Raw genomic sequence first — 20332 nt, 5'->3', positions numbered from 1 at the left:
AGTAGGGAGAGAAAAGGGAAAGATATTTGCATTTTCTCCATGTAAAACAAAGCAAGATTGATAGCTGATCTTCAACAAGTGAGCAGAATGATAGAACTTTAGCATTACAAGGGATCTTGCTCGTCATTTAATTCAGCCCCTTTATTTTACTAATAAAGAAGAAAGGCACAGGATAAATGACTTGTCCAAGGTCATAGCTCTCTCTAGTTAATGGAAGAGCTGGGATTAGAACCTGGGTCTCCTAACTTGCAAAGACATTTTAGCATGCAAGCATAAGTGTATTTTATGAATATTGAAAGATTTGACAATACCATAGATATTTATTGAATTAGCAGAACCTTGAATTAATAATAGCTAACATTTATAAAGCATATACCACGTCCCAGGCACTGTAGTAAGTGCTTTACAATTATAATCTCATTTTATCCTTATGATAACCGTGGGAGATAGATGCTATTATCCCCATTTTATGGTTGAGGAAACTGAAGCAAACAGAGCAAGTTGCCTAGGATCACACAGCTAGTAAGCTTTGAACTTGGGTCTCTCTGAATGTAGACCTAGCATTGTATGACTTCCAGGTTGATTTTTGGGTATCTCTTCAATCTCAGCCTCATGAGACTCAAATGAGGTAGTAGATAGAAAAGTGATTTTTATTTTTATCATCCTTAAATTCCATGAAAACCTACTTTAATTCCTCAGTAGGGAATGGATGTGACCCTGGGTTCTCAAAGGCTATGCCAGTGGAACATAAAATCTGGAAAATTTTACCATCCTAGAAAGGCTTTGAGTATAGTACCAGCAATAGATCAGCTCTGCTTTTCTAGGACCATCCTAGCTAAGTATGGAAAGGTTCATCACCAGTAGGCTAGCCTATTATAAATTTTCTGACTGTGACAACCCATGAAACAACCAATGATATTGTTGGCAGTCATCTTTAGTGCAACCCTTTTGTCTCTGGGGACCAACAGGAGTTTCTTGTTTCATCTTATCAAGGTTCATATCCCTCAGCAAGGAGACAGAGGATATGTTCAGCTCTGTGGGAGGGGGAGGTACACCAGTTCATTAACTCAGTGGTTCCCCTGATCACCCCTGCTACAAAATGCTTGTTGACTGATTGCATTTCCTCTTATTAGGTTCAATACAATGTTTTAGTCTATAGAAGTCTTTTTGTATCTTAAGACCAAAATCTGTGTTAACTTTTCTACCTAGTTTTCATCATCAGTAAGTTTGATAAGTGACCATTTTATATTATTATCAGTCATTGATAAAAATGTCAAATGGCCCAGGGGCAAAGACAGATTCTTATGGTCCTGCGCTCAAGACCTTCTTCCAGTTTGATATGGAACCATTTATATGACTCTTTGGGTCTGGCTGTGCAGCCAGCTCTGAATTCAATGAACTCATCTAGTCTGTATCTCTCTGTGTGGAAGCAACTGGCTGGTGAAGTAGAAAGAGTATTGGGCTTAGAATCAGGAAGATCTGAATTTGAATCCTACCTCAGATACTTATTAGCTATGTGATTCTGGGCAAGTCATTTAACTTTACCCTGCCTCTTCATCATTAAAATGGGGGTAATATAGCACCTACCTCACAAGGTTACCGTGAGAATCAGATGAGATCTACCTAAAATGCATTTAGAGGCAGCTTATATGCCTTAAAGTACTATGTAAATACTAATTATTATTATAAGAGATTTTGTCAAATGCTTTGATAAAATCTAGGAAAACACTTGACAGAGAGGTCATAGACTCATGAGATAGAATAAGACATATTTTCAGACATGGCCAATGTGGGATTTTGTTCTGTTTTATCATGCATATTTGTTTTTTCAGTAGGGTAGATAAGAGGGAGAGGGAGGCTAGGGATAGAATAGTGAAAAAAAAAAGTAAAGGAAAGGATGAAAAAGGGATCACTAAAGCATTTATTAAAAATTCACAGAAAAGAACAGAAGGAAGGCCAGAAAGAATCACAAATAGGACTGATTTGGAAGTTGCATATTGAATTTATTGTGTACTTGTCTTTTAATAAAGCAATCTGTAATATATTCAGTTTCATACATAATTCTTGTTTTCTAATCTACTATGAATGTTGCAGCAATGATTTTATTTAGCATTTGTTAAGTGTAGGTTACAAAAATAATTCCTTATAAAATATTTATTTATTTATTTATTTATTTTTAATTTTCAGCATTCACTTTTATAAGATTTTGAGTTTTCAATTTTCTCCTCCTCCCCTTCCTCTCCCCAAGATGGAGTACAATCTCTATAGGCCATACATGTACAATCATGTTAAAAATATTTCCACATTAGTCACATTGTAAAGAAGAATTAGAATGAAAGAGAAAAACTATGAGAAAGAAAAAACCAAAAAGAAAAAAAAAAAAGGAAAAATAGTGTATTTCAATCTTCATTCAGACTCCATAGTTCTTTCTCTGCATGTGGATAGCATTTTTTATCATGAGTCTTTTGGAATCGTCTTAGATCAACAAATATTATTATGAAAAATACAATCTAACTAAACCTTATCTACAGCATTTCCCTGGACTACCAGCCTAATAAACTTGTCCCCAAAATGGAAATGATATTAGTTTGTCATGACCTGTTCTTATTGAAGTCTTATTGGCCCTGAGGTCATTGCTTCCTTTTCTAGATAGTTTTAGCTGTTCTTCTAATTCTACAAATTTGCCAGGAATTAACACTTACATGCTGTCAAACACAAGTAAACCATTTGATTTCTCAAGAGTCTCAGTTTCTTCAAATGTAAAGTAGGAATAATAATCCCTTCACTACTTACCTCATGGGATTGGCATGAGAAAAATTTGGTCCTAAATACATGTGAATATTATTATTATTATTATTATGATTCAATTTGCCAAATGATTAGTACTTCTTTTTTTCCCCTTTTATCTTTCTAGTCGATTGCGTCTGCAGACATGGATTTCAACCAATTAGAGGCATTTCTGACTGCTCAAACCAAAAAACAAGGTGGAATTACAGCTGATCAAGCAGCAGTCATTTCCAAATTTTGGAAAAATCACAAGACAAAAATCAAGGAGAGTCTAATCAATCAAAGTCGATGGGAAAACAGTCTGAAAGCCATGAATTGGAGAGTGGATTTGAAGTCTCAGTCAAAACACCTAGACCTAATTAATGCTCCTGTTGCTATTGTGGAACTAGAACTGGGGAAAAGTGGCCAGGTAAGGTAAATTTTAATATTTCATTTGAGAAACTGTGGATTTGTATTTTCATTATTATTTATGCTAGAATACCTTGTAGCACTTAAGTTAATTTTGTGTAGTAATTGTCTTTGGCACCATCTGCCTTCTATGAATATTTAGAAATAATATCAAAAGATCCTATTTCGTGTTGCTCTTATGTGAGTCAGTTTCCTGAGAATGTGGATGGCACCATATTGTGGGAGGAGTCTGTAACCTAGACTAAGGGTCATGGGAGCTGGCCAACACAAACAGAATATGCCCAAGTTTTGATTGAAAAAATGCAAAAGAGCTGCCTCTAAATGCATTTTAGGTAGATCTCAGAATTCTTGGCAGAGGATCAGAATCTCAAAAGCTGTGATTGGGATCCTAAATAAAGACTACAAATTGTGATTTAGAGAAAAAACCCCACAGAACTCTCTTACCTATTTATTTTCACAGTCTAAGCCAGTTTGAGGAAGCGATGTCAAATCTCCTAGTCTTAAAGTTTCTGAGTTTGGATTTTTTGCATTATGCCTTAGATAGTCTTTGATTCAATTGTGTCAGTTTTCAATCATGTTCACTGAAAAAAGCCATATTTTTCTGCTTTTTAATGACCACAGCCATATTAGGCTACCTGATTCAGTCCTTTTAACCACTATCCCAATACCTTTTGGATCCATTTGGTTTTGTATTGCATATGAATTTCCAGATCAGGCCTTTATTAACTTGGTTTATGTATTTGTGTGTATGAAAAGAGAACTCATAATTAGATCTAGAAAGCCCAGATTATTGAATAACCTAATCAAGTTTTTTTTACAATATGAAATTATTAAGATAAATAATCACATATGTACTCCCAGTACATCATGATGTGGGTTTTATCCTTTTGCCCCCATTAAGACAGTATCTTTAATTAGATTTTCTTTTGTGCTTCCTTCGTGCACTCTTTCCTTTAAACTTTTTGTGAACATTCTATAATTGTATTGCAATATTTGCCATTCTGTTTAGTTTTAGTGAAAAAAAAATACTGTTGTAAAAATTCTGTTTGTACAGAGGCAGTGGGATGCAGTGGATAGAGAGCTGGTCTCAGAGGTTAGAATACCTGGTGGATTCAAGTTCTGCCTCTAAAACACCTAAGCTCTGTGACCCTGGGCAGGTCACTTGACCTCCCAATGCTATAGGCAACTCTCTAAGCCTCTTAGTTGAAGAGCAGGTGCTGGTCTGCATAAGTAGAAGGGATTTCCTCTTTGGGAGATCATTGTCCCAACAAAATCATAGGTCCAGTCCCCTTTTCTGTACCCTCCTCCTCCAAATTCTTTTCTAAAAAATGTTCTGTGGACATTTTATTCACTTGTTTTATTCACAAATAGGAAAAAGTTTGTTATTAACTCAATAATGAATTATTAATTTTTGTTTAGTTCATTTGATCCCTCTATATATGTGACAGTTGTATTGTGAAATTGATGTCAGTGTTTTATTGGTTTAAAATGTATAAACTGGAAAGCTCAGGAGGTTGTTACATGAATCCAAATTCAAGCAATTTATTTTAACCACTCACTAGGATGAATAGTAACTGATATCTCAACATAATGTAAATTAGCTTTTTTCTTAAATTGCAAATAGATCTGTAGGTTTTATCAACCACACTTCCACTTTGTGCCTTTGTGAGTTAGAATTTTTTTTTTTGTTTAGGGGGTAGAGGATTATACAGGATTTAAGGTATAAGGACTTCCATAGCCTCACTGCCCTGCTCAGATCCCCTGAGTCATCATCAAAGCAGGGCCTGCAGTCACCTGCTAACTGGCAGTTTGAATATCAGCAAACCTCTTAATTCCCTAGTGTTTCCCCACAGCATGAATCAGCACCAGTCTTCTTAATTTTGACCTACATATCAGGTCCAGACTCCTCACTCTCTTTCCCCAGTGCCTGGGGACTTGACCCCTATAAGAACCCTCTAACAACCCAATGAGCTTCATCAGTTTGGGTGGCCATTCTATCCAGAATCCTAGGACACCTGACTTCTTTCCATCCTCCCCAACTGCCCCTTCTTTAGCATGATTATTTCCTTTCAATAAACCTATCTTGCTTTATTTTCTTTATTCTAGTTCCTATTTTGTGTTTACTTCAACAAATATTTCCTGAGTACCTAGAGTGCCAGGCTTTGGTTGTACAGGAGAGTCAAAAGATGAAAACAAAACCATTCCTGCCCTCAAGGAGATGACTGTTAAAAGAATCTTTTGGTGCTTAATTTTACTTTCAGTGAAATATCAATATCAACTTTGATTTTCCACTTTTGACCACCAAAATTTTCTTAATTATCTTTTTGATTTTACCAGTTCTATAATTAGATAAATTTGGAACTTGTTAAATAACTAGATCCAAAGAGTAGTCACCAATAATCTGATAACATCTTAGAGAAAAAGTGTACTTCAATGCTGTATCCTTGGCCCTATCCTACACAACATTTTTATCAAGGATCAGTGGAAGATGTCTAATAGATGGTATGCTTGTCAAGTTTAGGGATGACATAGAGGTGAAAGGGTTAACTAAGACACTGTCAGTCAACTAGCATTTATTATGGTACCTACTCTGCGTTAAACTATGCTCTCAAGGACCTCAGTCTAATTGGAGAGACAGCACATGACTTCGTACAAACAAGATAAATTGGGGGTAAGCCACAGAGGGAGGACTGGAAAAGGCTTCTTGCAGGTGAGACTTTAGCTGAGACTTCAAGGAAGCCAGGGAGGCCAAGAGGCAGAGATGAGCAGGGAGAGTTCCCAGCATGGGGGGGCAGCCAGTGATAATGCCCCGGTAGGAGATGGAGTGTTTTGTTGGAGGAAAAGCAAGGGGGCCAGAGTCAGTGGAACAGATGGTGTGTGGGAGGTGCAAGGAATAAGACTGGAAAGATGAGTGGGCCAGGTTATGAAACAGAGGATATAGTATTTGATACTGGAGGTGATAGGGAACCACTGGAGTTTATTGAGTTAGGGGTTATGGCAGGCAGACTCACCAGCAGGCTATTATAGTAGTCCAAGCATGAGGTAATAAGAGCCTGTACCATTATGGTGGTTGTGTTAAAGGAGAGAAGCGGGTGTATTTGAGAGCTGTTTTGAAGATAAAATTCATTTCCCATTAGCTTGCACTCCTCAGACTGGATTCTACCATATTCCCAGGAAACCTCATCATCAGAATACTCATCATCCTGTGACATTGCCTCAGGTTTGTTACTCACACCTCATCAGTACTCTCAGCCCTCTGATTGGAGGGCTGAAGGGTGGAACAAAGAACTCCTCCCAAAGCTTGCATTTAAAGAGGGCTTCGAGGTCAATCATCTCTTCATTTCCCACCAGCTTGTACTCCTTGGACTGGACTCTACCATGCCCCTGTGTTGGGTCCTTTCTCCACCTCTTCCCCCAAATTCTTCCCCAGCTCTCTCCCCACCCCACCTCAGCTTCTTTTTGCATATTATCTTCCCCTATTAGATTGTAAACCCCTTAGGGCAGGCCCATCTTTTTTTTTTCTTCCATATTTGTATCTCCAGCACAGTACCTGGCACATAAGTAAGTAATGTTTATTGACTGCATTCTTCGTCTCCCAATCTTATCAGATTTCTCCATAAAAGCATCAGCTGTTGATCCTGGCTGAGCCTAATGGTTTTAGCAACCGCTTCTACTTCGCGTGTTATGTGTAAAGGTAGCAGTGCCAAACTCAAATAGAAACTGGGGTCACTAAATCTTACATATGGATCTCTGTGGGTCACATATTGACTTAGAAAACTACATATTAATATTATTTGTGTTTTATGTATTTCTTTTTATTTTGTTAAGTATTTCCCAATTACATTTTAATCTGATTTGTCTTGTACCTGAGAGTGTTGTGCTTTGCTATGTGTTTGACACGTGTTTATGGGAAGAGGATGCAAAGGTTGGACCAGATACCTTGTGCCCCGATAGTGTGACTTCTTTCCTTCCCAGAGGAGGGCCTGCCCCAACCACATGCCCCTCAGGCTCTTTCCTGTAGGGTTGGAGGGAGATTGCCATCTCACTCGAACTAAATTTAAGACAGAAGGGTCACTTTGTATTTGGTTGGTAGGGCTAAGAGACACTAATACCTAACTGTTGAAGGGGATCTATGGCTCAAAGCTGCCCTGGAAAATTCCCTTCCTGCCACTCTATTTGGATGTGAAACAAATGGCTCATAGAATTATTATTTGAAAGGGATTGTGCCTTTCCATTATAGTAACATACAATTAAATAAACTTTTTGCTTAAAAAAAATTGTACTCTGTTTGAGAGGCATCTTGACACAGTTGAGAGAAGGCTGGTTTTGGAGTCAGGAAAACCTGCTTTCAAAACCTGCCTCTGAAATGCACCAGCTGTAGCCATGACCTTGTACAGCATTGTTTAACTTCTCAGTGCCCCAGGTGATTCTGATCCACTTGGAAGGGAGTTTTCCACACTCTCTACACCAATTAAATCACTGATTTAGAACAAAACAAAAACAAAAACCCTGTTTAAGACAACATTAGGGGTGTCAGGAAGTAATATGACCTACTTTCTTTGGAAAATGCCTCAATGATCCAGAATCATGGGAATTTGCAGAGGCTGCTTTGTGGATATTATCAATTATTTCATTTTTTCCTCACAACAACCCTAGGAAGTAGGTGCTATTATTATCCTCATTTTGAAGAAGCGGAAACTGAGGCAGATATAGGTCAAGGGACTTTGCTGAAGATCACACAGCTAGGAAAGGCCTGAGGCCAGATTTGAACTTAGAGCACTCTATCTGCTGTAATGCCGAGCAGTAAGAACAGTAAAATTTGTATTGCTTTGTTTGGTAAATTAGAAAGCTCTTTATTTACCCATAGCCAAAACGTAAGGTTTTCGTGTTCTAACACTTGTTTCCACTTACAATCACAAGGTATATGTTTAGATGTAGTAACAGCAAAGGTATTTGTCTATATGGCATTGGGTTCTTTAACCATTCATATTTAGAAATATTTAAGTTTTTAAAATAAAATGAGAATGTCTTTTGCAGATGAGTCAAATGACTAATAAAGAATTCTTTATTTCTGCAGGATAAGTTTTTTTTTAAATTAATGAATATCTGAAATACTGTTTTGTAAACATTACTCATTGCCCTAATGTTTTTTCATTTTTTATTTTAAAATTATGAACATAAACACTAAATAAGCATTTCTGTATACAAAGTAGAAGAGAAAAAGAGGCATGTATGTGAAACCAAAATATATTCTTTACAGCTTGCATTTCTTTTAAAATGTGTAATAGATTCAATATGTAACTTGCAAAGCTATCTTGCTTCTGAATTTCTTTCTGGCTTTTCTTTTGTTTTCTCCTGTAAACTTTTCTTTTAAAACTTTAGTTATTCTCTCTCCCTTCCCACTGTCATTCCATCCCCACCCCCTCCCCTCTTATATTGACCTTCCCTTGTCTTTCCTTCTACCCCACCTCCAGTGGAAAAAGAAGAAAAATCGTTGTAATAAATATTGATAGTCAAGCAAAACAAATTCCCACATTGATCTGACCATGTATTTTATTTTGCATCTTGAGGCCCTCACCTCTGGTTGGTCATTGTACTGACCAATATGCTTCTAACTATTTCACAAATGCACTTTATCTCTGTATCAGAGTATGAATTTGAGGGGCTTGAACTGATTTATTTAGAATATTCCATTTAAAACATGCAAGTTTCGGGAGGAAATTTTCTCATCAAATACATTTGCTTCATCTTTATTATCTTCACTGTGATAGATGCCAGTCTCTTCTTTTCAATCTCCCTTTGAAGAACTTTGGCTCAAAAAAGCCAGCATGCTTCTCAACTGTATAGACGTATAGATATGCCTTATCTTCTGCCCCACATTGTCACATCACTTTACAGCCAGCTTTCCTTTTAATGGACTGGTTTTTTTTAAAATAAAATTTATTATTCTTTTAATAACATGCAAAACTGGTATAGTTCTTCATGCAAACAATTGCTTATGAAATATACAATTTTTACAAATTGCATGAGGAACAATTTAAAATAAAATTTGTAGACGTGTATTTCATCCTGAGTTTGACTGAATTCAGTGAGTGTAGAGTCTGATAAAATTCTCCTGTATTATATAATTTTCATTTAAATGGTATATATATTAGTTTCATTTTTAAAACTCTGTCATTTAAGTTAAAGATTTTTCTTGATTGCTCTCAGTAGGTTTTCAAAGTAACAAATGTTGCCTAATATCTATTTCAACATCATATCATATAGATGTAATCAAATGAACATCTTTTTTATATATTTTTATTTATTCATTATTTCCCAATTACATGTAAAAATTTTTTGCCAATCATTTAAAAAAATTTTGTGTTTTAAATTCTCTTTCTCCCTTCCACTCCCTCCCTCTCCTTGAGAAGGCAAGCAATTTGATGTCAATTATAATGTCCATGCAAAACATTTCCATATTAGCCGTTGAACATCTTTATTTTTCTTGAATATCATAGTAGTCACACTTGTCATTCTGCCCATCCCTTGTGAAAGGAAGGTTAAGTTGCATTTCCTGTGGTGGGAAATCAGCAGGATCTACCATATGGCCAAGTCCACTTGCTTTCTTACCCTTTAATAATTCAGGAGAATTCATGATTTTATCTACTTTGGTATTATCTCCAAGATAGTTTTTGTGTTTTGTTTTGTTTTTTTAATGTGTATTAGGGACCCTAAGCATAGGGTCAAAGGTGTATATTGCAACTTACCCAGGCCTTCTTATCATGTGTGACTCTTGTCCAGGTCTTTCTCTAACCCTCCCTTTCTCCCTTTCTCCTTTACTCCCTCCTTCCTTTTCTTCTCTTCCCCTCTCCCCTTATTTTATTTAGACTGGAAGTCTAGAAGCCATTCATGGGCCTGATCCCTTTAATGATTGCCACAGGACCTTAGACTTACTCCATTTTTCAGTCTGGGTAGGCTTGCCCTGTCTTAGGCAGCCCGGTAGCTCCCTGTCCCTGGGGCTCACCATATTGGTATTGGGCCTGGATGCCTAATTTTCTTAGGCTGCTACAGCTCAGAATTCCTAAGCTCATATGAACCACTAGCCCTTAGCTTTTCTGGTAGCAGAAATTATTACAAGAACTCTGCGTGGCTCATAATTTTCCATAATAGAATTCATCAATGTGTTGTGAGCCTCCCTCAAAGTCTTTTAGCATTTTCTAGATACTAGTGCCTCACTTGGGTTGATCATATGTCATACTTTTTTTCAGTACCAGATTGGTGCATTTCCTTTTCCAGTCATTTTTCTAAATGACTTTTTATGCTATTTTTTTTTTGCACGTAAGCCATCATAAGTAATATTGTTCAGCCTACTTTTTGCCCTCATGCTTCTTTCCACTAGTTTGGGTTACCCTGCAATTTTGATTCTTTAGAAATTGTGGTATCCTGTGATTTATAGTCACATAATATACATCACTGGAAAAATATTGATTTTAAAAAATAGATGTGTGTGTGTGTGTGTGTATGTGTCTGTCTCTGGAAGCAATTTTGTAGCATTGAAAGCACTGTGCACTTTTCCAAATGTAACCTAGCCTACTGTCTTCTTTCTCAATTTGGGGTACAATTCATTGTCCATCTGCTTTCCTTGTCATATATGTTATACAATATACTTATATGTGTTTGTGTGTGTACATATATACAAACATAATAAAACATGATATATACCTAATTATATAATATACATATATATGATATATACTTCATGTACATAATATATACTTATGTATAATATATTTTGTACACATATATACACATATGGATAGATGTTATATATACACACAATTATATATAATATAGATTATAATTTTATATATCTATTCCAAATGCATGAAGTGTGTATGTATATATGCATATATGTGTACGTGTATGTGTATATATGCACACATATATGTATTCTTGACAATGAATATATTGTATGCATTTGTTTTTTCATATGTGTGCTATTAGGTTAATATCTTTTGAATGATTGTGGTGTGGATCTCATGGATGTGTTAGTTTTTGTTTGTTTTTTTTTGGTAGGATCCTGGGATTTCAGGCAATCAACACAATATTATCCCCAAACCAGAATATCTAGCAGACTTCTCCATCTATAGTGAATCTCTCTTGCATCTACATTTTGCAGTGACTATCCTCTGTGGCAGTGACGAAACCCCTTTGGCAAACAGATGGTGCCCTACTTTGTGCCTTTCTTGATACTGATCATCTGAGGGTCCATGTGGCTGCATCTTTCAACTAATTTCAGCCTATTTACAGAAGGCACTTTGATGGAGGAAAGCCTTTAGGGCTATACTTTGCTCTAAGTCAAATGCTGTTTTATGATCCTCAAACAGTGTGCATAGTAAGGTCTTGTCTTAACAGGAAGTAGTGTGTGTGGTGTTTTTTTGATTTTTTTTTTTTTTGTGAGGAGCATCTCTCTTTAATACATGCAACAGATCAATGGGAATGCACCTTCCTCTGTCTCTTTTGATGGGATTCAAGTAATATGTTATGGATATACGTGTACCACATTTGTCAATGCTGAGTGCAAATGCCTCAGATGCTGTCTTTAAATAGATCACAGGCATCCAGTGGGTGTTCCTCACTCCCGTTTTGTTTGTTTTGTTTTTTTAGGCAATCGTGTCAAGTGACTTGCCCAGGGTCACACAGCTAGTAAGTGTCAAGTGTTCGGTCTGAGGCTGGATTTGAACTCAGGTCCTCCTGACTTCAGGGCCAGTGCTCTATCCACTGCGCCACCTAGCTGCCTCCACTCCCATTTTGATGTGTGCTCTCATGATTGATACTGTAGAAAAATAATACTGATCACTTATGTTAGGATTATTTGGGCTGTCATATCCATAATTAGCTGTCTGCTTTGGTTTAATTTGGAAAATCACAAAAAGGAATCTTTACATTTGGCAGATAATGAAAATGCTTCTTTCTAGAATAATTTCATTCCTAATATTAGAGAGATGATTTTGAGGATGATAAATTATTTAATTTTCTATAGAAGGAGTTAGGTGGTACAGTGGTTAGAGCACTGGGCCTGAAGTAAGGAAGATTTGAGTTCAAATCCAACGTCAGACACTTAGCAACTGTGTGATCTTGGGCAAGTTACTTAACCTCTCTCTCAGTTTCCTCAACTCTAAAATGGGGATAAAATAGCACCTCTTTCACAGGGTTGTTTTGAGGATCAAAAGAAATAATATTTGTAAAGTGCTAAGCACAGTACCTGGTACATAGTAGCTGCTTAATAAATGCTTGTTTCCTTCCTTTCTAAAGGCTTTTAAAAAAAAATGCTATTAAATGTTTCAACTGTGCAGACAAGACTATAACACCAGTGAACTCCTAGTATCCCAATAATCTGCCAACATCTAGCACCAAATGTTAGGATTCTTTGTGATCACCTCCATTCAGCCTGGTCTGTTCCTTTGCTCTGCATGTTGGCTCCATTCTTGTGGAAGATGGAAGTAGTGAGAAAGAGCCAGGAATTATGTCCTTTTGAGAGCTTGGCAAGGATTTTTGGTTGTAAGATCACTACACTAGTCTTGCGCCCAGGGTGATAGGGTATTTTGCCCAGGGATGTTAAAGCTGCTTGTGTTTCTCTTGGTTTCTAGCTGACGGGCTTCTTTCCAGAAGGGCCACCCCTTTCACAATGAAAAAGAATGAGAGAGTCTAATAAGCCTCTGACCAATGCCAAGTCTTAGTTCTTTTGTTTGGGATTTTCAGGGATCTCAAAGAATTCGGGAACAAAAGTGGTAATTTCGAAATTGGGAGTTGACAGGTTTAAGATTTTATGTGTTCCTCACTTAATCAAACAGTGCATTGTGTAGCCAGTTAAAAGGAGCCATTTCTGTCATCTAACAGACAGAAAACAGTGATAACTAGAGGAATTTCCCCGGGTTCTCTAAGAATAAATGTTAAGCTAAACTAATCTCATTGCTTTTTGTATTAGCTTGCTAGATCATGGAATGCTTTAGAACTAGTGTGTTTAGATTTCAATTAGGTATTTTATTTGGACAAGATTTTTTAAAAAGATGGACTAGAGGATGGTATAATTAGCTGCTTCACTGCAACCTAGAGGAAAGTGTCTTGTGTTGTGCCCCAGGGCTTTGTGACCTTCTCTTGGTCAACATTTTATCAGTGACTTAGACAAGGAAAATATGCTTAACAAACTTTTAGATGACATAAAGCTAAGAATAGATAGTCAATACATTTAGAATACATAATCAAGATTCAAAAAGGTCTTAATATGATGAAAGATGAGGTGCACCTTATAAAATGATATTTAATAGAGGTGCATGTAAAGGAATTCACTTACTCTGAATAATTCAGTTGTACAATTCTTTGATGGAGTTAATCTTAGTAGGAGTATATGTGAAAAACACCTAGGTGTTGACTATAAATTCGATATGAGTCAATGGTGTAATGCCATTAATTATATCTAGAATTTATATCCTCTTTTACTATTTATAAAGTTCTTTGTGAATTAGGTATTATAATTATTTCCTACTCTATAGATGAGGAGGCTGAGACCCAGGAACATTGATTTCCCTAAGTTTACACATCTAGTGAATGGCAGAACCTAGGAACTTGAGTCCAGGCCTCCCAGCTCCAGGTGCTCTGCACTTTATACTTCCCCATGCTGCCTCTTAAAATCAAACAAACACAAGTCAACAGTGTTCTAGTGATCTGGTCCTTTATCTCTTTGTATGCATGTCTGTGTGTATAATGTACATATATGCATTTATATGTGTGCATGCCTGGCCCAGGCTAAATTACACCTGAAGCATTATACTCACTTTTGGATATCATTTTTAAAAGTGGCAATGACAGATTCTAGGGCAAATAGGTTAGCTCAGGGCATAGGGAACCTGCGGCCTTGAGATCACATGTGACCTTTTAGGTCCTTGGGTGCAGCCTTTTGACTGAGTCCAAGTTTTACAGAACAAATTCTTTTATTAAGGGGATTTAACCTGTGAAGTTTGGATTCAGTCAAAGGGCTGTACTTGAGGACTTAGAGGGCCACATGTGGCCTTGAGGCTGCAGGTTCCTCACACCTGAGTTAGTTAATCTGGTTCAGTATCTCCTAAGGAATGGTTGAAAGAACTAGGGAATTTTTACCCTGGCGGGGAGGGGCAGGGAAAGAAGATTGGGAGTAAAGTACATGGTACTTATCTTAAAGTATTTTAAATTTTACTTAAAACAATTTATTTTTATTTTAAATATTTAATATAATATTGTATGAAAAGGGCATTAGACTTACATCAGAGTTCTAGGGGAAAGAAATAGGATCAATGAATGGGAATTACAAGAAATTAGGTTTTGGCTAAATCTGACTTTTTAGCAGTTAGAGGAGTTTAAAAACATGAGATGTGCAAGTAGAAGTATTCTAGGCACCAAGAGACTTACCAAGTAATGAGAAGACAGGACTTTTATGTCTCCAATGTTTACAGTGTAAATGAGGATGAAAAAATATTGGAAAATCCTATTTGCTTCATAAAGCAGTATTTGACTGTGATTATTTTATCTAACTCCTAGTTCTCTTCACTTTATTGCACAAAAATCTGTGAGTACTCAACTGATTTATATACATATATGTTATGTATGTATTATGTTACACATACATCCATATACATCCATATACATATTGAATGTAGTACATATTTTATATGCACATATCTATATCATACATACTTATATTTTATATTATATATGTATTTATTTTACTTTTTGGCTTGGAACCTAAGTTTCTGTGTGTTCTTGTTTTGTCTTTCATTTGTCTATGTATATTTATGTTTATGATTGTCTTGGTTGCTTCCTAGGGGCAGTTAGGTGTCTCAGGGGATAGAGCATCAGGTCTGGAGTCAGAAAGATCTGAGTTCAAATATGACCTCAGAAACTTATTAGTTGTGTGACCCTGGGCAAGTCATTTAACCTCTATTTACCTCAGTTTCCTCATCTGTAAAATGGGGATAATAATAACACTTACTTCCCAGGGTTATTGTGAGGATCAAATGAGATAATAATTATAAAGCAATTGGCACAATGCCTGGCATATAGTAAATGCTCTACAAATGTTGGTTGTCATTATTATTATTATTATTATTTTAGCTCTTGTAAGCTTCTAGAGTTCAAGACAGTCCTGTTCTAAATGCTTCATATTGTATAGTTCAAAAGCAGTATATTACTGTGTTCAAATTTTTGATCTACGAGAAAACATCTCTATTTAAAATTGCAGCATGCTTTTGTTCCAAAGATAACCCTCATGTTTAGTTGGATTCTGGAAGTAGCATTCCCATTAAATAGCTGTTTAAACTCAGGTTTAACTGTTTACTGACAAGTTAGATTGGCAGCGGCGTCTAAAAATTGGACCCTCCTATTTTCTCCTCCTCCTTTTTCCCCCACTGTCATTTGGAACTTTTCTAGCCTTGGAAGGGACATGTTCTAGGATCCAAAAGTACTGTACTTGTGGGTTTATATTAGGGCTGAGTAGAAAGAAGTGAGGTTAGGAGGTAGTACTAAGAATTACAATAGCTCCCCTAGTTTCCTGTATTCAGAGATTCACTGAACTTTTTTCAGGACAACAGTGTGCCCCCTATTATGCATAAATTTGTTTTGGTTCAAACTTGAGTATCAGAAGATTCATTCAGCCAAAATTGCTTTTCCCATGAAGTCACATAAAAATCAGTGGAGGGCAAAATCAAAACATTTGTGAGCCACTTTCTTTTCTTTGTTCTTTCAATGATGTTTCTCTATTGTTCAGTGGTTATTCAGTGTCTGTCTTTGTGACCCCATTTGGGGTTTTCTTGGCAGATACTGGAGTGGTTTGCCAGTTCCTTCTCCTGCTTATTTTACAGAAGAGGAACTGAGGCAAAGAGGGTTAGTTAAGTGACTTGCCCAGGATGACCCAGTTTCTGAGGCCAAATTTGAACTCAGGAGGATGTGTCTTCCTGACTCCAGGCCCCAACACTGTATCCACTGGGCCACCAGTCTGTACTTGGTGCCCAACCTTCTCACTCCCTACTCACTTCTCAAACTCTTGCATACTAGGTTTTATCTCCTCCAAGCACTTTACCGAGGCTGCTCTTTTGGTATAGGTGCCAAATCCAATGTTTTTTTTTTTTCTCGGTCTTTGTCTGGTTTGATCTTCTGCACAATCTTATGCTGTTGATCAGCCCCTTCTCATCTTCCTTCTCTTTTCTTTTTTGAAATTCTGGCTTTCTTTGCCTCTGTTAAACCACGGCTCAGTCATATCTTTCCTTCAATCTCTCAGATTGATTCTTCATTTTTTCCTTTGGGTAATAGAGTACTGGGCCTAGAGTTTGGAAGTCCTGAGTTCAAATCCTTCCTCAGATACTTGCTAGCTCTGTGACTTTGGGCAAGGCACTTAACTTTATCTGCTTCAATTTTCTTATTGACAAAAATGGAGCTAATAGCATCGATCTTACAAGGTTATTGGGAAGACCAAATGATGATATATATAGAACACTTTGCAAACATTAAACAGCTCTATCAATGCTACCTGCTATTCCTCCTAAAATTAGTCAGCCAGTAAGACTTTGTTCTTGGCCCACTTTTTTTTCTGTTTACTCTTTTGAAAATCTCATTCACTCTTGTGGCTTTAACCACTGTCTTTATGCTGATGACTTTAAAATCTGTTATCTCTAGCCCTAAGCATCTATAGAAGTCTCTTTCTAAGGGGGTGGGTATTTCTGAGCTTAGAAAATGGCAAACTTCCCATAGCCTCAGAAAGAATAAATAGTTCTTGTAGCCCATCAATATGGAACTTTCCATGAGGCTTGTTACACATGTAGGCTGACAGTGGCCTCTGAGTTAACTGCTGTATAAAACAGATTAAACAGGAGCAGTCCTAATAGTATATGATGCTGCTTCATTCCAGTAGTAATTGGGAAGTAGGAGAAAGGAATATCAATTTTCACACAGCTGACCAAGTGGGCCTCTTTCAAATTAAAACACTTTTCTGACAGTTGATTGCAGGAACCAACTGACAGAAAGAAACTAGGCTAACGTTTTCATCAAATTGGAAGGAATGTTGATTATGGCTCAACTTTTATACAGAACTTTAATCTTTGCAGAAATTTTTATTGTAATGGTAGACAAAGCCCATCTTTTGACACCAGGCGGAAGCCTTTATCCCTTCATGTACAGGCCGCGCGCCGACCTTCTGCCGGCCGCACGCCGGTACCCTCTCCTCCTATAAGGAGCACACTACCAGAGTCTTACTCACTTCCGAGTCTTCAGTCCTCAGCCGGATAAACACACAGAGACGAGCCATCGGGAGGCGCCAACACCAGAGCTTTATTCAGAGGCCATCACAGCAAGCCATCATAGCAAGCCCAAGCAGGAAGGCCAGAGCAACAGGGCAGGAGCCAGGAGAGAGAGCGCCCGCGTGATCTGACCACGCTTGTTCCTAAATACCTACCTAGCCCCTCCTCCCCAGCCCGCTTACTAGCCAATGATTGTAGGGTCAGATACCGGAAGGGGCTGTCTGAGTTTAGCACACCAAGGGGGAGGGAGTGACGTAGGAGGCTAGGACCGGATACAGGGAGGAGGCATCTGGGATTAGCGCATAGACAGAGTACGTGACCTAGGAAGTCAGACTCAGACACTGGGAGGAGGGGCTAGGGTCAGTGCTGCACAAAGGGACCCAGGAAGTCAGGAAGGTCACAAGAGGCGTCTGGGGATGACGTTGCATATAGGGAGGGGACTAAGCAAAGGGAACTCAGTCCTCTGCCGTCCCACTCCCACGTGGCACCGCCCCTTGCCTCAGGAGCTCAAGCTCCGGCTTCTTCTTTGTACCCAGCTTATCTCACATAGCACTGCCCACTGCCTCAGGGCTTCTCCGTATCCAGCCCATCCCAGTTCACCACGACTCTGCCTACCACAGCCCCTGCCTCGACTTCCAAAATACCCAGATCTTACCCTACTCTTGCCACAGCGCCCAACCTGGTAGCTGCCAACATCAGACAGTCCCTCACACCTTCACTTCTCCCTTCCTTCCATATGTGTTTTATCAGTATGTATCCTCTGGGCTAAAAGGTGAAAAAAAGGTTCATCTGTTTCAAATGTTTCATGTGAAAGGTAGAAACTTGGGCAGCTTGTTTATTGTGGAGAAGAGAGTAGAGGCAGGGTGATAAGGGAGCTGGGACTTTCCAGTGCTACTGTCAGGCTGCCCACACTTCACAAGGGCTTCTCTTACCAAGTAGTAAAGCCAGTCATGCTTTGACCCTTAGTAATTTGCATATTGAATATTCCTATACTCCAGAATACTGTCCTATACTGTTGGCTGGGTTTGCTTTAGGCAAAATTGGGAAGTCAAAGATGCTCTTGTTGGTTTCTTTTACTCTAGCCTTTTATTGGATCCTCACTATTCTGTGTCCTATTCTTTTTCTCCAGACCTTATCCTCTCAGCTAATTACCACCATTTTGTTTTGCTAATACTACTCCCTTATTTTATAGATAAGGAGACTTAGGACCAGAAAGCTGCATGACTTGTTCAAGTCTCATGGGTAGGTAAGCAAGTCAGGATTTGAATTCAGGACCTCTGACTCCAAATCCCATGTTCTTTCCACTGTACCACTCTGCACTTGTTTGTAAGAAAAATCTTAGAGACTATGAGTACACAGCAGAGCTGTAAGGCTAGTTATTCTGAAAAAGACTTATAAATTGAAATTTTTCTCTTTTGAAATCATTCCTATGTGGACAAGCTTCTATTTAAAGCTAGAACGTCTTGTTTTTCTTTTTTTCCTCAATTTGAAGAAATTTTGTTTTCTATTGGGTAAGAATTGGGTGTATACTTACCAGAATTGTAAACTATTTTAGTGGAAAAATTCCATTTGATAGTAAGTCTTCAGTTTGAAAAGCTTGAAAATTTAGAATACTGTGTGATTCCTTTCACTCAACCTGAGCTAGTTAAGTTAGTTAACTAGTTGCCACAAGCACCTTAGATATTCACTCCCCTTCCTTCTCCCACTCCCACCCCCACCCCCCAAGCTCTCTTTTATGTATTGTCTTCTCCCATTTGAAAAAAGCTCCTTGAGGACATGGACTGCCCTTTATTGTATTTTTATTTTCAATGCTTAGCACAGTGCCTGACACACTTAATAAATGGTGCTTAATAAATGCGCTCTCTCTCTCTGTTTCTCTCTCTCTCTCTGTCTCTCTCTTTCCCCCTCTCTCTCTTTCTCTCCCTCTCTCTCTCTTTCTCTCTCAATCTCCAACCCTTTTGGGAAATTCAGTTATATTTAACAAAGATTTACTCCTACTATCTTCTAGATACTGTGCTATGGAAATACAAGAACATAAATCTTCTATGCAGATTCTTTCTCATTTAGGTGATTAGGAAGTGGCTTCCTATAATGGGAATTTTTTCCTGGGGGGGGTGAGAGGGGGAGGGGAGGCAGTGAAAAGTAGAGAAAACCTGCTGAAAGGAGTGTCCTAGGTGTTCATGAGCAGAACAGTTCAATCCTCATTTCAACCAAGATGGAGATGACTATGCTTGTATTGTGTTATCAAACTGTGATCATCAAGCCATCATATATGACAATAATGCAGCTTTATAGGGAGGGTCAAAATTTTGTTTGCACACAAGCTTTATGGGAACCCTCATTTCTCCACAAAATGATTTCTTTTTAGACTATAACTAATTTCATGTGGGCCTACATAATTTACATGCAGTGGTGTGCTTGTAAATATTTAACAATCAGCCCTCTGAAATATACACAGGACACTTTTACATTTAATCTATGTTATTAACATCTTCTCCATTACTTTCTTAAGTGTAGACAGTCAACAAAACAAAACAAGCCTTGATTGCTGATTTCCAAAGTGTAAATGCTCACACTGAAAATTTTAACAGTCAGATTTCCAGTTCCAGCTGGCTGCAGCACGCTCTTGTTTGTATGCCTATGATAATAAATAACAGGCTTGGTACCACTTTTAGTCACATTTCATTCTTATTCACTCTATTCCCACCAAAACCTGCCAACCCACTACTGAGATCAGCTTCATTTTAATCTATGCAGCCCCAGAAGAATAGAAGGACCAGAAATAGCACATCTGCTGGTTTCTGTTATTTAGAGGTCCTCTGAGCTCTACC

General features: G+C 37.8%; 1 protein-coding gene across 2 annotated transcripts in view; it reads left to right on the top strand.

The window, feature by feature from the left end:
- The window catches only part of COMMD1 (copper metabolism domain containing 1), a 250030-nt gene that overhangs the window by 86041 nt on the left and 143657 nt on the right, over positions 1-20332 (top strand). For both annotated transcript variants that reach the window (XM_027865382.1, XM_027865384.1), the window contains exon 2: positions 2915-3196. In XM_027865382.1, the coding sequence (XP_027721183.1) occupies positions 2915-3196 (282 nt within the window). The remainder of the gene's footprint in view (positions 1-2914; positions 3197-20332) is intronic.

The sequence above is a fragment of the Vombatus ursinus genome, unplaced genomic scaffold, assembly GCF_900497805.2.
Source record: "Vombatus ursinus unplaced genomic scaffold, bare-nosed wombat genome assembly UNPS02014778.1, whole genome shotgun sequence".
NCBI lineage: Eukaryota > Metazoa > Chordata > Mammalia > Diprotodontia > Vombatidae > Vombatus > Vombatus ursinus.
Note: the sequence above shows the minus strand (reverse complement) of the source record. Positions and strands in the feature narration are given on the sequence as shown.